General features: G+C 34.9%; 1 protein-coding gene across 1 annotated transcript; it reads right to left on the bottom strand.

Moving 5' to 3' along the window:
- Positions 1–2,167: 2,167 nt before the first annotated feature.
- Positions 2,168–6,724, bottom strand: LOC147568745 (uncharacterized). Its single transcript, XM_086655161.1, has 9 exons — positions 6,315–6,724; positions 5,692–5,966; positions 5,226–5,591; positions 5,055–5,113; positions 4,249–4,326; positions 4,064–4,145; positions 3,882–3,953; positions 3,669–3,779; positions 2,168–2,973 (listed from the first exon to the last, which is right to left on the bottom strand). The coding sequence occupies exons 2-9, from the start codon at positions 5,926–5,928 to the stop codon at positions 2,422–2,424; spliced, it is 1,557 nt and encodes a 518-aa protein (XP_086511287.1). The 5' UTR covers positions 5,929–5,966; positions 6,315–6,724; the 3' UTR covers positions 2,168–2,421.
- Between the last annotated feature and the right edge of the window lie 9,749 nt (positions 6,725–16,473).

Genomic DNA, 16,473 nt, shown 5'->3' with positions numbered 1-16,473 from the left:
TTTTGTTAGAAGTTACAACCAATTATTTCCTCTCTCGTCGTCCTAGGGATTAGAGAGAGACACGAAGTTGAAGCTTGTTTGTCTAAATTCTTTCGTTCCTTTCTTTGCTTCTCTAACAAGGCTGTAACAGAGACTATTTTTACATTCACCATTAAATCAAAATCTGAACTAGATGACGGATCCACACATTTTGACCTGAGAATACAGGAGATTCATGTCTTCCGACTCGAAATCAAAGCTAGTACACTCCTCATATAAATGTTAGTTTTCTCGTTGAGCAAGATAACAACTCGAACTGGCCCGCACGAGAGCGTTGGACTAGTCAGTGTAAAACGCAAAGCAAGGGATTCGACTTGTCCGAGTCCAAACTCTTGTTTTGACTTTCGGACTGGTCGATCGTTTTCCTTTGTAATCGGTTGTTAATAGATGTTTGCGGTCAAAAGAGATTGACCTTGGTCAATCTCTTCCCTGGTTGCTAACAGCACCTCTCCGGTCCCTTTAGCGGCACCCTTTTGAGGAAGGTAAAAGTAACAAAGTAAACATGACATTTTATGTTTAAGTGGCCTATGTTAGTCCTGATTGTTAGTTAACAAGAATAATATATTTGGAGATATGTGTAATATATTGTCAGGAAAGTCAGATTACTAACTCGGACATGTTGATACTGCTACACTACAGTCCAATAACTCTCACATGGCAAACAAGTTTCAAGCCCCACTAAGTCAGACTCATATTAATGCTAAAATTCTATTCATTTGGTATGAACTTTACCATTTATTTATCCAAATTACCAAATCCAATACAAATTGGTAACCTCCAACAAAATCTTCATTTAAGCATCATTTTTTAGAGGGAGCATCTATAGACCGTCCTTATTTTACCTAGACCTGTTTTCTCTCTTCGCCTTCTCGAACTAGGCAAGTCGAGGACACTCAGATTGGACAGTTCGGGTTGAGACCAATCTTAATGCCCTCAGACTGCCAGGTCCGTGGACCTCGAACTTCATCCATGAGAACTGCCAGGTCCGTGGACCTCGAACTTCATCCATGAGAAGTGCTAAGAGTGAAAGCGAACCTAAGTAAACAAAATTGCTGCCTTTTGGGGTACCCATTTTCAGATCGGTGCTCTTTTTTGAAATGGACTTAAACATCAGATGATCAAAATTCATTGTGGAGATGTAATTTTTCCTAATTAGGAAAAATAAATTCTTTATATATAATGTACACATGCAATACCCTTTTAAGACTGCTCAATAACATGGAGAGATACCAAAAGAAAAACAGAAGGAAATAGCCAAAAACTATGCTTTCAAGTTTCACCTTTAAGCAACTCTTTCTAGGGTTTGATTTAACAACACGTAAATATCTATCTTTTGTGTAAACTAGTGGAAGAAGTATATACAACTGTCAACCTCTCTTGCAATACAAAATAAATGTGTATTATCTGCTCATACAATACAACTACAAAAGTACTATAAAAAGTAGAATAGACCATAAGTCTCTCTATCTAACACATTTTATGAGTTATAATTTGATGTCTTAACCAATTTTTTTAAAGTAACTAGGACAACTAGAATAATTCGTCGTACTTCTTGCAATTTTTCTACCACTAGTAGAATGTAGCAAAATTTATGAATATTCCAGTGCTATCCGAAGAACAATTCGGAGGTGGAAGGTCTGCTTTCACCCCACCAATCAAGAGAGAGGAACAGAGGGCGAAACTCAACGGCTCGCCTTGAATTTCGACCCATTTTTTCTGACCATCATTTTTTATCTATAGGAAGCAGCCAAATGAATGTGGTGATATTTGTCCATTCCTATTTTGTTTTAATAATTTGTTTAAGCTACAATTATCCATGCTTAGAAGCAAACAAGTAGACAGAAACAACTTGCTTATCAACAATGACAGTTCAGGAAGGTCGTCCTATATGAATCACTGGCTACAAAAAGTTCAACTTGTGTTCAACCATTCCACTTCCACCTAGAGTTATAAAAGCAAGCAATGATTGAATAACTAAGAAACAGTAATATAACATCATGTGTAACGGCTATGTCAAAATAACAGGAAGAAAAGGCTTAAACAAATAGATTATAGCACTACTAAAACAGACATCTTACCGATTCATTCGACAATGTACATCATAATATTACCTTTAAAGACGCCGTTATTTTGATGTAAAGTTTCCTTAACAAGAAGAATTTAATCCAAGGTTTTCTGAACAAACTATATGGAACTCCCTTACAAACAGAGGCATGTTTATATATAACTCAGTTGTTCGAATTGGAACTTCAATTATATCTTTTTCAAGAAGAAGCACAAACAACATAGAAGAAACTACCACACCCCCTTGCTATTCACAAAGCGATGAAGATCACTATCTGCACAAAATGTTGAAACACAACAGAGAGAGAAACTCACCTTTTAACAGGTAATCTCTGGATCGGGTAAATGCAAGATGACGTCGCCCTCCTCCGTAGGTGGTTCTGCAATTGATTCGATTTCGAGGGTAGGGATATCCTCATAGATGCTTTTCTTCTTGTCAGTGATAGATTCGATTTCGAGGGAAGGGTTTTTCTCCATAGAGCTGCTTTGAGTTTCCTCAATGGTAGTTGCTTCACCATTCAGGGATGGGGGATTCTCGAGAGAGTTCGTTTTGTTTTCTCCAATATCTTCTGCCTTCTGGTTATCAAGTTCAGGTTCTCCTGCTTTTGGCTTTGAGAGTTGCTTTGTTTCAGGTTTAACGGTTGCTGATTTTTTAGATGGAACCTTTGATAGTGATGACCTCCGAATTGGTGCATTAGTCGCAGCAGTGTCTACATTAGTATCCCCTGAAGATCTTTTGGTGGGCTTGATGTGGTCCACGCTACTCCTTCGTGGACTCTGAAGAGGTCCACTGCTTTCTGAAGAGTTTGGTGCAACAACAGAAGTCTTATTCCTCCCAAGCTTTGGTGATTTTGCCCGTGTTGTTGGAATCTACATCGATTCATAATAGAAAACTCAAGCTAATCAACCTAACAATATTTAACATTCAAGTAAAAAAGTACCCAAAGCCTGGTCACACAGCATGCTAAGTCGATACAAGGTTAGAATCAAGGGTCCTACTTCTAGGTCAGGTTGCATCAAGCATTAGATGTCGCCCTAAAGACCGCTTGCTGATTTATATGTATGCTCTGAGCGCCTTAACAGATTCAAATATGTTGTAGTCGAACTATTTAGCCTGATCAAATCTATCAACCAGAATAATTAATATAAACCAGCCCATCTTTATAGCTATATACAAATTCCTGGTTCCACCTCTACGACTAAAGAAGCTCTCTAGAAGTAGCCGAATGATAAATTTCCATATATTGTTATTTGAGATAATTTTCCATCACCATGGCAGTACGTTAAATCTTTTGCAATTTTCTGAACAAATGAAGTTACAAATGGACATGGTTGCACTCATTCAGGTCATCAAAACATTTAAAACCTACTCCCACTCTCTTTGTTCACTTATGTTGACGTAAACTTTCTATTGTTATTTTAATAGGTTATAGTTACTGGGGACAGACCAATATTCGGAACCATGCCACAAACTACAGAAAAATCATTGTATAGAAAGATGACGTGGATAATAACTTTTTGTAGGTACATCGAATAGTATGAAGTGAAATCGATAAATGACAAACCTTTTTCAGTTCAGTCTTTGGAGGAGGAGGTTCTTTGTAGAAACTAGGCATTGGTGCTGCTTTGAATGTCAAGCTCTTCCTTAGTTGCTTAATTTCTGCCTCCTGACTCTCCTGCAAAGTAACAGAGAAAAATGAATAGGTTATAATGGTGAACACATTGGAAACAGACAGGTTGACCTAAGACATTTGAATTGAACTAGTTTTGTTTCCAACCTTTGACTTTGCTTGCAAATTATTTTTTTCCACTTCCTTGGCATGAATTCTCTCTTCTAACTTCGAATAGTACTAATAAAAGTCACAGAAGTCAAATCTTCAAAACATTTAATCTAAAACAAGTGAATAATGATAATAAGAAAAAGAGGAAATGATTAATAAATACATTAAGATGGTCTAACCTCTCTTCTTTTCTCAGCGCGCTCACCCAATCTAAAGGTAAATCCAGAAGCGCTAACCCGTGTCCCCCGAGGAGTAGTAGTTCTGATGATACAACAGAATATCTTAGCCTTGATAAGATATATATGTATATAGAACTGTGCCAGTAAACAATAACGAACTCAAATGGCAGAAAAAGAAGACTAACGAGGTAATGGAATGTGTATCTTCATCATCCTTACTGAGTACTGATCCCTTTATCTGTTGTTGATTTTGATCATCTGATCTGCAATTACAAACAAAATTCATTTAATAAAAAGTAGGGTTTTCTAATGTCGTAAATATTTCAGAGTTCATGACGGAAACTACAATTGCAATCGAGATAGAAAGTAATCTTAAACCCTAACAATTTGAAATTATATTATTCATCAAGATGTGTCCCCACCTCTTTGTTGACTACTTTCACTTGTTTACGTTGTACAAGAGCAAAAAATGTACAACATAGGATTATGGATACTGTAATAGATAATATGAAACATAGGAAAATAAGTTAACTTCTCACGATCTCCTTGATGTAACATGCATGGGTATTTGTGATTTTGGGCATCTGGCATAAACAATGCTTCTAGTTTATAAAAAGATTAAAATATCCAATTAATTCGGAAAATCAAAACATCAAAACAAATTACATAAGCCACTGCCAAAACATCAAACAACAATCAAGTAAGCACAGAGAAGTGAGTCCATGGCAGAGTTTTGAACAAGAAATCCAGCCACTCCCCAATAGTACAATACCACAATTGACTGAATTACTTTTCAAGATTGTGAACTGATCAGATAGGAGAACTTCCATTTGTTAACTAAAGAATTTCAACATGCCAAACAGTACCTTACAACTGATAAATGTAGGATCTAGATCATACAGAAACAATAGAACCATTGCCTAGACTTATAAATTATCCCGTCTTTAGTAAATTAAGAACTCCAAGAAACGAATTGAAGGCAGAAGCTTACAGGGAGATATCTGAGGATGGATCACGGGTACTTGCATTCCCAGAGCCCAACTTGCCAGTCTGATTTAATGTAGATATAGAATAAGAGAAACTAGAATACGAGAACCAGAGAGAGAATGGAATGGGATATTTGCAGTAAACATAACGAAAAACAAAGCAACAAAAGCATTACCAGAGATCGTTGAGAGGTAGGCACAGCAGGTAAAGTAGTGCGTCTAGCCGAGGGTCCAGAAGTCTTTAAAGTTGCATTCGAAGAACTGACACCAGTGGAAGCTCGCCTGTTTGGAAGGTTGGAGCGAGAAGCAACTCCCGCCTCGGCTTGTCCATTCGTCTGAGGATGCAGGGCATTTGCTTTAACTGACTTACCATCAGTGCTCTTTTTCTGACCATTTCCAGAAGTCCCCCTTGACGCGAAAGAGCGACTTTGGGAAAGGGTTGGCTTTTGGCTTTTAGGAGCAGTAGTTGAACCTTTCTTGCCGGCATGATCACTGGTCGCTTTACTGCTTTTCACCCCATTAGCATCCCCAACTCCAGATTTCTATTATGAGACATTGAGATTTTCTCTATTAATTCTCAGTAATCTACATAATAACAAATTAACAACAACTCACAAGTAAAAATTAAAGAATGAACCATACGTTTGGTGAATCTAGACTCGGGGAAATAGACGCAGAAGCCTCTACTTCCACGGCAGAAGTATCGAGTTCTTTGACATTGGATAAATCTTCAGATACATCCTTTACTTCCATAACATCAACAACCTTGTCAAAATTCCCATTTTCTTTCTCTGTATTCATACCCAGTTCTTCTACCATTGTAGTTATCTCAACAACACCATTTTCATGCTCCAAAGAAACCCCATTTCCCGAATTCATTTTCTGCAACTGATTCTTAAAACTGAGAGAACTAATTTCTGCAGATCAAGATTCAAGACTAATCAAAATCAGAATCTACACTCTCTATTTCCTTACTAACATACCATCAAATAACATTCACATATTAAAAGAACAAGACGATCTAAAATACTAGGTAGCTAGTTACCAGTAACCACTCAATGCTTATTATAATCAAATCACAACAAACACCCACAATAAACATACAGATCAACTCTATTTTGCCCTAATCTATAACTTCAAACATCATAAACAGATAAAAATTGGAAAAACATAGATCAAATCTTACTAACTACTAACACGAAAATCATCAGAATCAAAAAATGCAAAGTTAAAAGCAGATCGCCAACAAAATCAACAAGTATTACCTATACGAATCCAAAAGCACAAAGATGAATCACGGAACGAATATACTTCGACGAGTAGAGGAATGATCGAGAAATGCAGCGATATTCATGGATTTGAAGAGAGAGAAGAAAGGTAGTTAAGTTCAAATAGAGAAGCTAGGAGTTTTTAGTTGAGATCGAAATCGAGTGAAGATTGTACGATTAAATGGAAACCCTAGTTTTTTTTTTTTGTTCTTCTCTGCTACTTCACTCACTGTGGACTCAAAATCAACTCTTGTTCAACGAATTTACACAAAAAAGAAAACTCTTTCCCCGAAATAGAGTAAAACAAAAGGAACGAGTAGGCAAGGAGCCTTTTCAAATGAGTAGATAAAAGGGTTCTTTATTTACGAAAATGCCAGACTTTTTTCTTTTATTACATACTTGCCCATTTTATTTTTGTACATGGCAACTTTTTATTTTATGTGTCAACAGTTTTTTTTTTGACGAAGTATGTGTCAACAGTTGGTAGCTGTCAACCGTTAGTAACGCAAGTGGTTCCAAGGTGTTGACATAAACTCCAGAAGGTCTTAAAAGTTTCAGGTTTGAATCTCAGAAAAGGTGGAATCTTTGATTATTTGAATTGAGATTATTAAGGTATAAATAATGTTGTAGGGCTTCAGACCATTGTCTTGTTGGACTATAGATCGGGTCTTGTTAGTGTTTGAGTGGACGGTTATCGAGCTTATCACATCTATGATATATCAAATGTCATATATCACGACTTACGTACACCGTAGTCGTTTTCCAAAAAATAAAATTTATTTTATGTGTGCATTACCTTGAGCAAAAGATACATGGGAGATTTTATAGGCAATGCCCAAAGTGGTTAAAGGCAATCTCAATTTTGGTTAAAGGCAATGTGTGTTTAAGAGGCAATGCCTCAACGAAAGTTGGACTGGCCGCCGACAGGCTCCGACCAACGATTTTGACTGACTTTTTTTTTTCTCTCTCTCTTTCTCTTCTCCTTCATCTTCTTCCTTTTGTTCTTTCTGCATCTTCATCCTCTCAAAATCTAGAGGCCAATATTATATACTATTTTATGAAAAGAAAATGACGGATTTTACTTTATCATGTCTTGAAGAAACTTGTGATAGACATAAAAAATTTACAGACACAAGTCTTACACACAACCACCGGAAAAGAAGGAAAGGAGAAGATGAAGAAATTTTTATTTTTATTTTTTCTTGAAATCGCGGCAATCTTGACCGGTGACTTTTTGTCGAATAGATGAAATTAACCTTCATAAATATTAAATATCATTGGTTTTAACCAAACTTGGACATAAAGACAAACTTGCAATTTAACAATAAAAGGCATTGCCTATAAAATTACCCTTCAAATTTAGGTAACGTAGTGGTATGTGGATAACAAAAAGATCCAACTCTAGAACATAAGGAAGTGGATAGACTCAAACAAGATGGATCAATTTGAGTAATAAAATGGTCAAAAGTGTACCTTATGTTTAATTTAAGAGTCCATGGGTATATAGACTAAAATCATTTTCATAATAGGTATATAGACCAATCTTCCCAAAATATGGACATTTAGTCCTTTTACAATAAGGGCATAAATAACTCATACTTTATTGATAAATACCCTCCATGTCCCTCGTCTAAAAAATCCGGGGTTTTTAAATTTCGGAATGAATCCGGAAAGTTTCCCAAACCAGGGGGCGTGATTTGGGGGAGATATTTAGGTTATAAACTGAAAAGATTTAATAGGAAGTAACGGATCAAGGATATTTTCCAAAACAGATTTTTCAAAACAGATTTGGAAAACAGATATTTTCCAAAACAGATTTTCTCTCTCGTCCTTTCTTATTTGGAAACCAAATCTATATATCACTTTCTCTCACTTAATTTTCAGATTTGGAATGAGTAAATTTTCTGAGATCAATTAGCGTGATTTGGGGGTTAATATTCAAAACATATATATCAACTTTCTCTCACTTAACTTTCGTTTTTTACTCATACATAAACACACATCGAATACAAATTATGAAACAAGTTCGTAAATTATGTGTTATTTATGACGAGGAAACCATTATTTGTCATGTACACAACGTAATTTATCATACGTGTGTGTGTCATCCATTATGTACCATTGAATACTTAGATTATTTTCTGACATAAATTACTTGTTTTTTACGCGTACATGTCCATTATGTACCATAAATTATAGTAACTTGTTAGGAAATGTAAATCTGAAATGATGTTTTTTGTTATAAAGTATGTGATTTATCATAAATTATGTATACTGTATAGTAAATAACACAACCTTTGTACGACTGAAACGAAATTTTATTGAACAATAGTCTGTGTTTTATTGTAAATGAAAAGAACATAGTATACTAGGTAACTTAAAAACAAATTCCGTCAGAATGTTGTCCGAGCTCTCGATCCTTATTGTCTTTGGTCTTCCAGGTTTACGGCGAATCAAACATGGTAGTGTTTTTGACTCTTCATTAAATGTACATGGTTCATCGAAGTTAGGGGCAGGGTTTATATGTTCCTTGTAAGTCTTCACGTAAGACTCCGTTGTCCAAACAGGATCATAGAAACAATCTTCTTCATCGTAATTTATACTTCTATAGTTTATGTGATGATTCTGTAAGAAATTCCATCAGTGCTGGTTTACTACAAGAAAAAAAAACATATATATTAGTTAAAAAAATTTATAATCAAATTTACATACATTGATAATGAAACATTTAATAAAAAACAAATGAGATGGATCATAAATAACAGGTACATATCAATAAGTTATGTATAATGTATGAAAAAGTACAATTGTTTATTAGGTTAAGAGAAGTTTTATATGCTTGTCATGACCACTGTTCTGGTAAAAAAAGGACGTGTAATGTTGGATAAATTTTCATACTTTACGCACCTTTGTTCATTAACACATCATCTTATGTGAAATGTATGCAAATTGTATCAGAAAGTATGGTAATTTATCGTAAAGTAACTGTAATTTTTATTTTGTTACATGAATCAGAAAGGATAAACATCAATATATTATTAACCAATTGTATCAGAAAACATGGAAAGTTATCGTAAAGTACCTGTACTTTATATTCTGTTAAAGGAATAAGTGTGGATAATCACAAAGATCAAGAACTGTACGGACAGATGATTCTGATCTGCAAAAAAAACAAAAAAAAAAGGAATTAACGTAGATCTGAAGAAATATACAATGAACATTGGAAGGAGAAATAACATACTAACATTGAACACATCATTAAATAAAGAAATAAACATCAAAGATCTTAAAGAGTTATGAAAGTTTTAGAGAGAAAAATTATAAATCTTCCATTCGAAGCTAGTTAAGATGGAAACATATCTTATGTAGTTGGATCACAAATGTAATATGTTTAATAATAGAGCATCGTAATCTGATAATGGAAAAAAAGAATCATCACTAGATCTTAACAATGGTGTTAATACAAAACTGTAAATTCTAAACCATATAAAAGATGAATGATTTTCGAGCAATCTAATGAAGATGAAAGAAAAGTTCTGAGATTAATGGAGGTTTAACAACTAGTTTCGAGTTTAAAAGAGAGAAAATAAAAATTAGATCTTATCAATGGTTTGAATAAATAGAGAAACAGTTTAAAACCTGAATTACAATGGAGGTTTTTACTACTGCTGCTGTATGAAGATGAAGCAATGAAGGTTTGAGCTGCTGTTGGTGAGTTTAATGGAGGTTTATTGAAGATTTAGTTTTTAGAGAGAGAGAGAGAAAGTTACCAGATTTCAATCACGGAATATATTGAAGATTTTGGTTACTTTCCATTGAAACGTGATTGGAGAGAGAAAGTTGAGATAAAAATGGAAAAAATATCTTTAACAGTTTAGAATGTAAATCACGTTTTGATATTAAAGAAGGTTAATATAGGTATTAAATCTTTAATATGTATTATATGGATTTGTGTTTTCTCTCTAGATGAGACCAAAAGGACTAGATATCCATTTAAATTATTATTTAGGTTTTGAAATCCTTTTTAGGATTATAGAGGACTATATCTCCTATTAGGACCCATTTTTTGAGCTATAAACTCAAAAATTATTAATTTAAATCTCTTGACGAAGATACATGACAAGTACAAAAAATCACATTTACAACTTTAAGGAATTATTTTTAAGAGGAAGAATATTAATCCTTTTTTAACCAAAGCATACACTGCATTACAATTACTAAGTCATTACGATTTTGATAATCCTAGAAATCAGACTCTTTTACTCAACATGGTCGCAGTGTGTGAGGAAACTTATGCTTTGGAATTTGGACGTAGTAGTTAAAATGACACTGCATCATTCAAGCATGACCCATTATTATCCATTTCACCCAAAAATGGGTTGATCCACAGTGGGAGAAAAAGGGGGTTTGACATAATAGGTAAAATATAATCCGATCAGTAATACAACAAATTTAATAGGATATAGAGGAAAATTATAAGGCCCAAAATTCGGGTCAAATATCAAATGAAGCTCAACTCAGAATAATAATGCAAAAAAAAAACCCAAAAATTAAAATTACAAAACATTTATAAAAATTTCTGAACAAAACACGGTTTGCTCTCAACCATTTTGTATTTGCTCTTAACAATTTTGTAAATGTATGAACAAATTTGTTTTTGTTCACACATAATTAAGAACATAAATATATATGTTGTCACAGTTTCAAAAGTGTTGTAATAGTTTCAAAAGTGTTGCCAACAGTTTCAAAATTGTTTTTTTTTTTACATTATTATTCCCGAGTGGGTTTTTTTTTCGTATTCGGGCCCAAATCTTGGGCTTTTCTTACATAGTTTCTTTGATTAATACAACATCATAAAATTTAAGTTTGTTAATAACTGACCTCTTGTGAAATCAACGAAAAAGGTGGATTTAGTGTCGCACTCGCATAGTCAGTTTTTGGTCATGGAGTTCGCATTTCGTTGCAAACCAAGATCTTAGTAACTGGACTGAGCACAAAACCTTCATAAAAATAATAAAGAAAAAAATGTAAGATCCTTAAGCTAGACTGAAATAAAATATAACGTAAAACTAACATTAAGAATTTTCAGATAACTAAGTTAGATTGAGAAGTTTGTATAAGTAAAAATATGAAGGGTGCTTCTAAAGGCAACGGGCCAAAAGGCTGTTAGCATCCGGAAATTTTATTGATTGCCCTTGACCCGAGTTCTCTATTAGCACCGATTTTTAATGTGGATGACGTTCACCTTCATTTGCTTCTTCTATCTTCTTATTCCAAACGTAAAGAACTGCAGAACCTTAAATTTTACAAAGCCTATGAAGCAGTTGCAACTAATGATTCAAATCTGTTTTAAGATTACAAGCTTACCTACTGAGATCCGGGTCTGTTCCTGTTGATGTAAATTCAGGTATGGGTTTTATTCGTTTATTGATCTGATTGAAAATCGATTATCTTTTAAGTTGACTGACAAGTTGGGAATTTGTTCCCTCTCTCTGTGGATTTTCTTCGAACATGGTGCGCCTATTGTTGATTCTTTCTTTAACTAACAATTGAGAACAAAAAAAAAGATACCCAAAGATAAAAAAAAGATTAAGAATTGAATAAATGTTGGTGTTTGCTCTACTGGAATTATCACATTGAGAAAACATTGTTTTTTTTAAATGGTGGACTCTGGAGAGTTTATCTAATGTACTATACAGATAGTTGAAATTAAAATTATGAAACCCTATCGTTGCCTGAAATTTCAGAAACGGTGAATTTTAATTAAAAAGAGCTATTTTTAGTGTGATCTATTGATCAAAGAGTGATAAAATCATGAGTTTCTAATTGTGTACTTTAACTCATCAGCATTACAAGGGTAAGACTCAGACAGATTTTCAGAAAATTGTTGGATTAAAACTGCTCTATAATTAGCCAATCTTGGTAATATGTTATATGCGTTAACTGGAGAGAGAGAGAGAAAGAGAAAAAGAGAGAGAGAGAGATACTGACTTTGTATGGATGAGAATATGAAGATAAATTAGGGTTTTGCCTCGGCTTGGAGAAGAAGAAGAGGAGGAAGAAGAAGCTCTTGCTGGTAAATTAAATCACGACAGAGATAGTCTAAATGGAGGAAGAGAGATTGACATTTAAGAATTTTGCATCTCTGTTTTCTGTGGATTGAAATACTCATGGATTGACCAATCCGTGAGTATGTGAAGAGAAACGGATTAGTCAATCCGTGAGTATGTGAAGAGTAACAGGTTGGCTAATCCGTGACTTAATGGAAACGGGCGGACCGGTCGAGTCCGTCTAGTATCTCTTAGTGCATCATTGTTCTGTTCGAAATTCTGGTTGGATTTTGTGAGAGATGGATGGGGTGTTAGGGTTAACTCCACTTCAACAGTGCTTACATAGTTGGACGGTGCTAACAGAGAAATGAGCGGTTGGGTATGGTTCTAACAGAGATGGATGCTAACAACCTTTTAGCCTGGTGCCTTTAGAAGCACCCAAATATGAATTATGATAAATTTAAAACAATCCCTGAGAATATGAAGAGTAACAGATTGGCTAATCCGTGACTTAATGGAAACGGACGGACCGGTCGAGTCCGTCTAGTATTTCTTAGTGCATCATTATTTTGTTCGAAATTCTGGTTTGATTTTGTGAGAGATGGTTGGAGGGGTTAGGGTTAACTCCACTTGACCGGTGCCTACATAGTTGGACGGTGCTAACAGAGAAAGGAGCGGTTGGGCCTGGTGTTAACAGAGATAGATGTTAACAGTCTTTTGGCCTGGTGCCTTTAGAAGCACCCAAATATGAATTATGATAAATTTAAAACAATCACTGAGAATATGAAGAGTAACAGATTAGCTAATCCGTGACTTAATGGAAACAGACGGACCGGTCGGGTCCATCTAGTATTTCTTAGTGCATCATTATTCTGTTCGAAATTCTGGTTTGATTTTGTGAGATACGGTTGGAGGGGTTAGGGTTAACTCCACTTGACCGGTGCCTACATAGTTGGACGGTGCTAACAGAGAAATGAGCGGTTGGGTCTGGTGTTAACAGAGATAGATGTTAACAGTCTTTTGGTCCGGTGCCTTTAGAAGCACCCAAATATAAATTATGATAAATTTAAAACAATTTTGTCTGGCGCCAAAGAAAGTAAGTACAAGTAGGAGATTTAAGTATATGATATAAATTAGAAGTTTCTTAATTTGTGTTTACCTAATGGTATAAATAGAAAACTCTTAAAAGAGCAATTAATATCTCTTTGTCAATTCGATTTCAAAGGGGTATTTTCGTGACTTAAAGTATCTGAAGGGATGAATCAGGAGAAACAAGAGTGCCTGCAGTAATAATAAATCTCCGTTAGATAGTGTTTCATCATTCACGCTTACGCGGGCTCATAGACACGTGATCTGTAACCGTTATCAGTCGACCCACTGACATGTGTGTACCAACTATTGACGGAGTGAGCTGGCAATAACGTGCCCACGTCGATCGACGATTACTATCTAACTATCCAAAATTCCATATCATCTGATCCATGCATTAGACAACAAAATGGAGAATTATAACCGTTTGGAAGTGCTCTGCATAACCATTTTCTTCCTACAGAAAGAAAAGTTCGAGACTAGTTTTTCCGGCGAAGGGTTTCCTTTCGACGGATTTTCCTCTTTTATGCTTTCCTTTATCGTTTTCTTTTCCTCTTTCTCCCTTTAATCGTTTGTTTCGTTTTCTTTCCCTCTTTCTCTCTTTAATCGTTTGTTTCGTTCTGGTTGTGGTGGTGATTGGGCGGGATGCTGGGATTAAAATCAGTGGTGTTTTAGTGGAAGTGTTTTATGAGATGGTGGTGGAGTTGTTTTATGTGATGGTGGTGGTGGAATTGTTGTTTCAATGGTGGTGGTAGAGTTGTTTGTTTTATGATATGGTGGTGGAGTTGTTGTTTTTCCTGAAGAAGACAGCTGTGGTTTATGAAATGGAGGTGGAGTTCTTGTTTTCAATGGTGGTTTGGAACTGATCCAGGTACTAATTCAGAGGACAGAAAACATGTAATTACTTCACCATTAACGCCTCCATTAAAATAACACCAAAAAGAAATCTAATATTCATCCTACTCAGTGTAACCAACGTTATCTATCCTTTTTTTTAATTTCTCTTCTTTCTGACCTAACAGAAAGAAAACAAGAAGGAATTTTCAATAGGATAATCCATAGGGATTATTCAATGTTGTCTTTATCCTCTAGTATCCCTATGACACCCACTTGAGCAGTATGTTCTCCCACTTCTTTGAAGCAATTAGCCAAGCATGCAGCGATAATATCCTTCAATATTGTCTACTTCTCGAAGTTAGACATCATAGAATTTAGATCGGAACCTAAGATCGATCCAGTTAGTGATGTGGAGCAAAGGAGAAGAGAGAATTACTAGTTTTCTTTTTTACTTTTTTACTTTTTTTTTTGTTGAGATAGTTTTCTTTTTTACTTAGTACAATAAAGGTTATGTTTCTTTGTTGGTCTTTAGGGCATTTTTTGTTGGTCTTTAGGACCCTTTTCTTTTTCGTTTTTATTCAGGTCCGAGTGCTTTGATCATAGACCACTATTGGGAGTTTCTTCATCAACTTACAACTCTCTTTACCGATGTAACGGATTCGGAGGCGCAAACCGGAGATTTGCACGTCGACGGTTGACGGCGAGAAGAGAAGAAGGTGAAAGAAGCATCAGTTATAAAACTACCCTTACATGGTTAGTGGCGACTGCATGCACCAGAAGTAGCCCACCAGTTAGATCAGACAGCTCTAGAGGCACCCCAAGTGGGCATAACTTGTCTTGTTTGTCCGATTTTGGTTGTGTCTTTAACTCTTTGTTATCTAAACTTCATGATGTAATTCTCATTAGCCTTTAAATGAAGTTTGATTTAAAAAAAAAACAAAATGGAGAATTGTTAACCTTTGGTTGTGCATTTATTTGTATCTCTAGTTAATTCCGACCAACTTTTTTTCTATATTTTCCTAGTGAGGCATTTTAAATTTGCGAATCTTTTAGTCTTGGGGTAAGTAGTGTCTCTAGTTAGAATTAATCTTCACAATTTTATAAACCTTTTCTTTTCTTGTGTTTTGAAGTAATTTTTGTTTCTTTATAAAAAAAAAAGTGTTTATAAAAAAAATAAAGTAATTTTTGTTTTTATACTTTAGTTACGGAAGCTCAACTCACGCAAGGACTGGTCTAAGGTGTACGGCTGCAATTCACAAATGGCTTTAGCTACAAATTTTCGAATACACAGTAATTCGTAAGTAAAAGATAAACTTTTTGATTAATGAATTTATCAATACAATTTACCAATGTGATGTATCCATAAATTTATCAATATAATCAATAAATATATGTATTTTGTTAATTACTGTGTTTGCAAATTTTTTTGAAGTATATAATTTCGCACCACTAGGTCGAAATCCTGGATTCGTTCCAAAGACCACACTCTCAATTTTGAGAGATGTTGTACGTAAAGCCATAAAATAATATTATCGAATATTGGATATGAGAAATGATAGAGAACAAGAAAATCTAGACGAGAAATGATAGAGAACAAGAAAATCCAGACATACTCTAGACATACATCCTATGTGGCTTGTCGTGATTCGTTGTCTAGTGAATTAGAATCATCAAAAACGCGAACCACAGCCAGGGCCGGACCTAACATGTGGGAGGCCCCAAGCGAAACTAAAATACGGGGCCCTATATAGTGTCTGGTAGAAAAAATAAATAAAATTTTGATGTTGTTTAAAAGTGGAGTCGATCTCATGACCTTTCATACAAAGTTTAAGCTCTTGAACTAATGAGCTACAACTTGATTCATGTCAAAAATCCCTACGTAATTATTATTCCAAAAATAACATGCATCATTCGGTATATAAGGCCCTTGACTACGTCGGGGCCCAAAGCGACCGTTTTGGTTGCTTTGGGCCCGGGCCGCCCCTGATCACAGGAAGCCACATCTGATGTATGTCTAAAATATGTCTGGATTTTTTTGTTCTCTACCATTTTTCTTATCCAATATTCGATAATATTATTTTAGGACTTTACGTACAACATCTCTCAAAATTGAGGGTGTGATCTTTGGAACGTCTGTTTGTTATTTTGAGTGTATGATAATAAAAGACTTCTATTAGTTC

This window comes from Eschscholzia californica, unplaced genomic scaffold (genome assembly GCF_041429995.1).
Source record: "Eschscholzia californica isolate CP2 unplaced genomic scaffold, dmEscCali1.0.p SCAF_1, whole genome shotgun sequence".
Classification (NCBI taxonomy): Eukaryota; Viridiplantae; Streptophyta; class Magnoliopsida; order Ranunculales; family Papaveraceae; genus Eschscholzia; species Eschscholzia californica.
Note: the sequence above shows the minus strand (reverse complement) of the source record. Positions and strands in the feature narration are given on the sequence as shown.

What these genes read in the sequence shown, in the direction of transcription:
- LOC147568745 (XM_086655161.1), bottom strand. Translation starts at nt 5,928, where the DNA reads ATGAATTCGGGAAATGGGGTTTCTTTGGAGCATGAAAATGGTGTTGTT. An exon ending in CGAGTCTAGATTCACCAAAC is followed by an intron (nt 5,592 to 5,691) that starts GTATGGTTCATT and finishes GTCTCATAATAG; the next exon opens with AAATCTGGAGTTGGGGATGC. An exon ending in ATTTGCAAGCAAAGTCAAAG is followed by an intron (nt 3,780 to 3,881) that starts GTTGGAAACAAA and finishes GTTACTTTGCAG; the next exon opens with GAGAGTCAGGAGGCAGAAAT.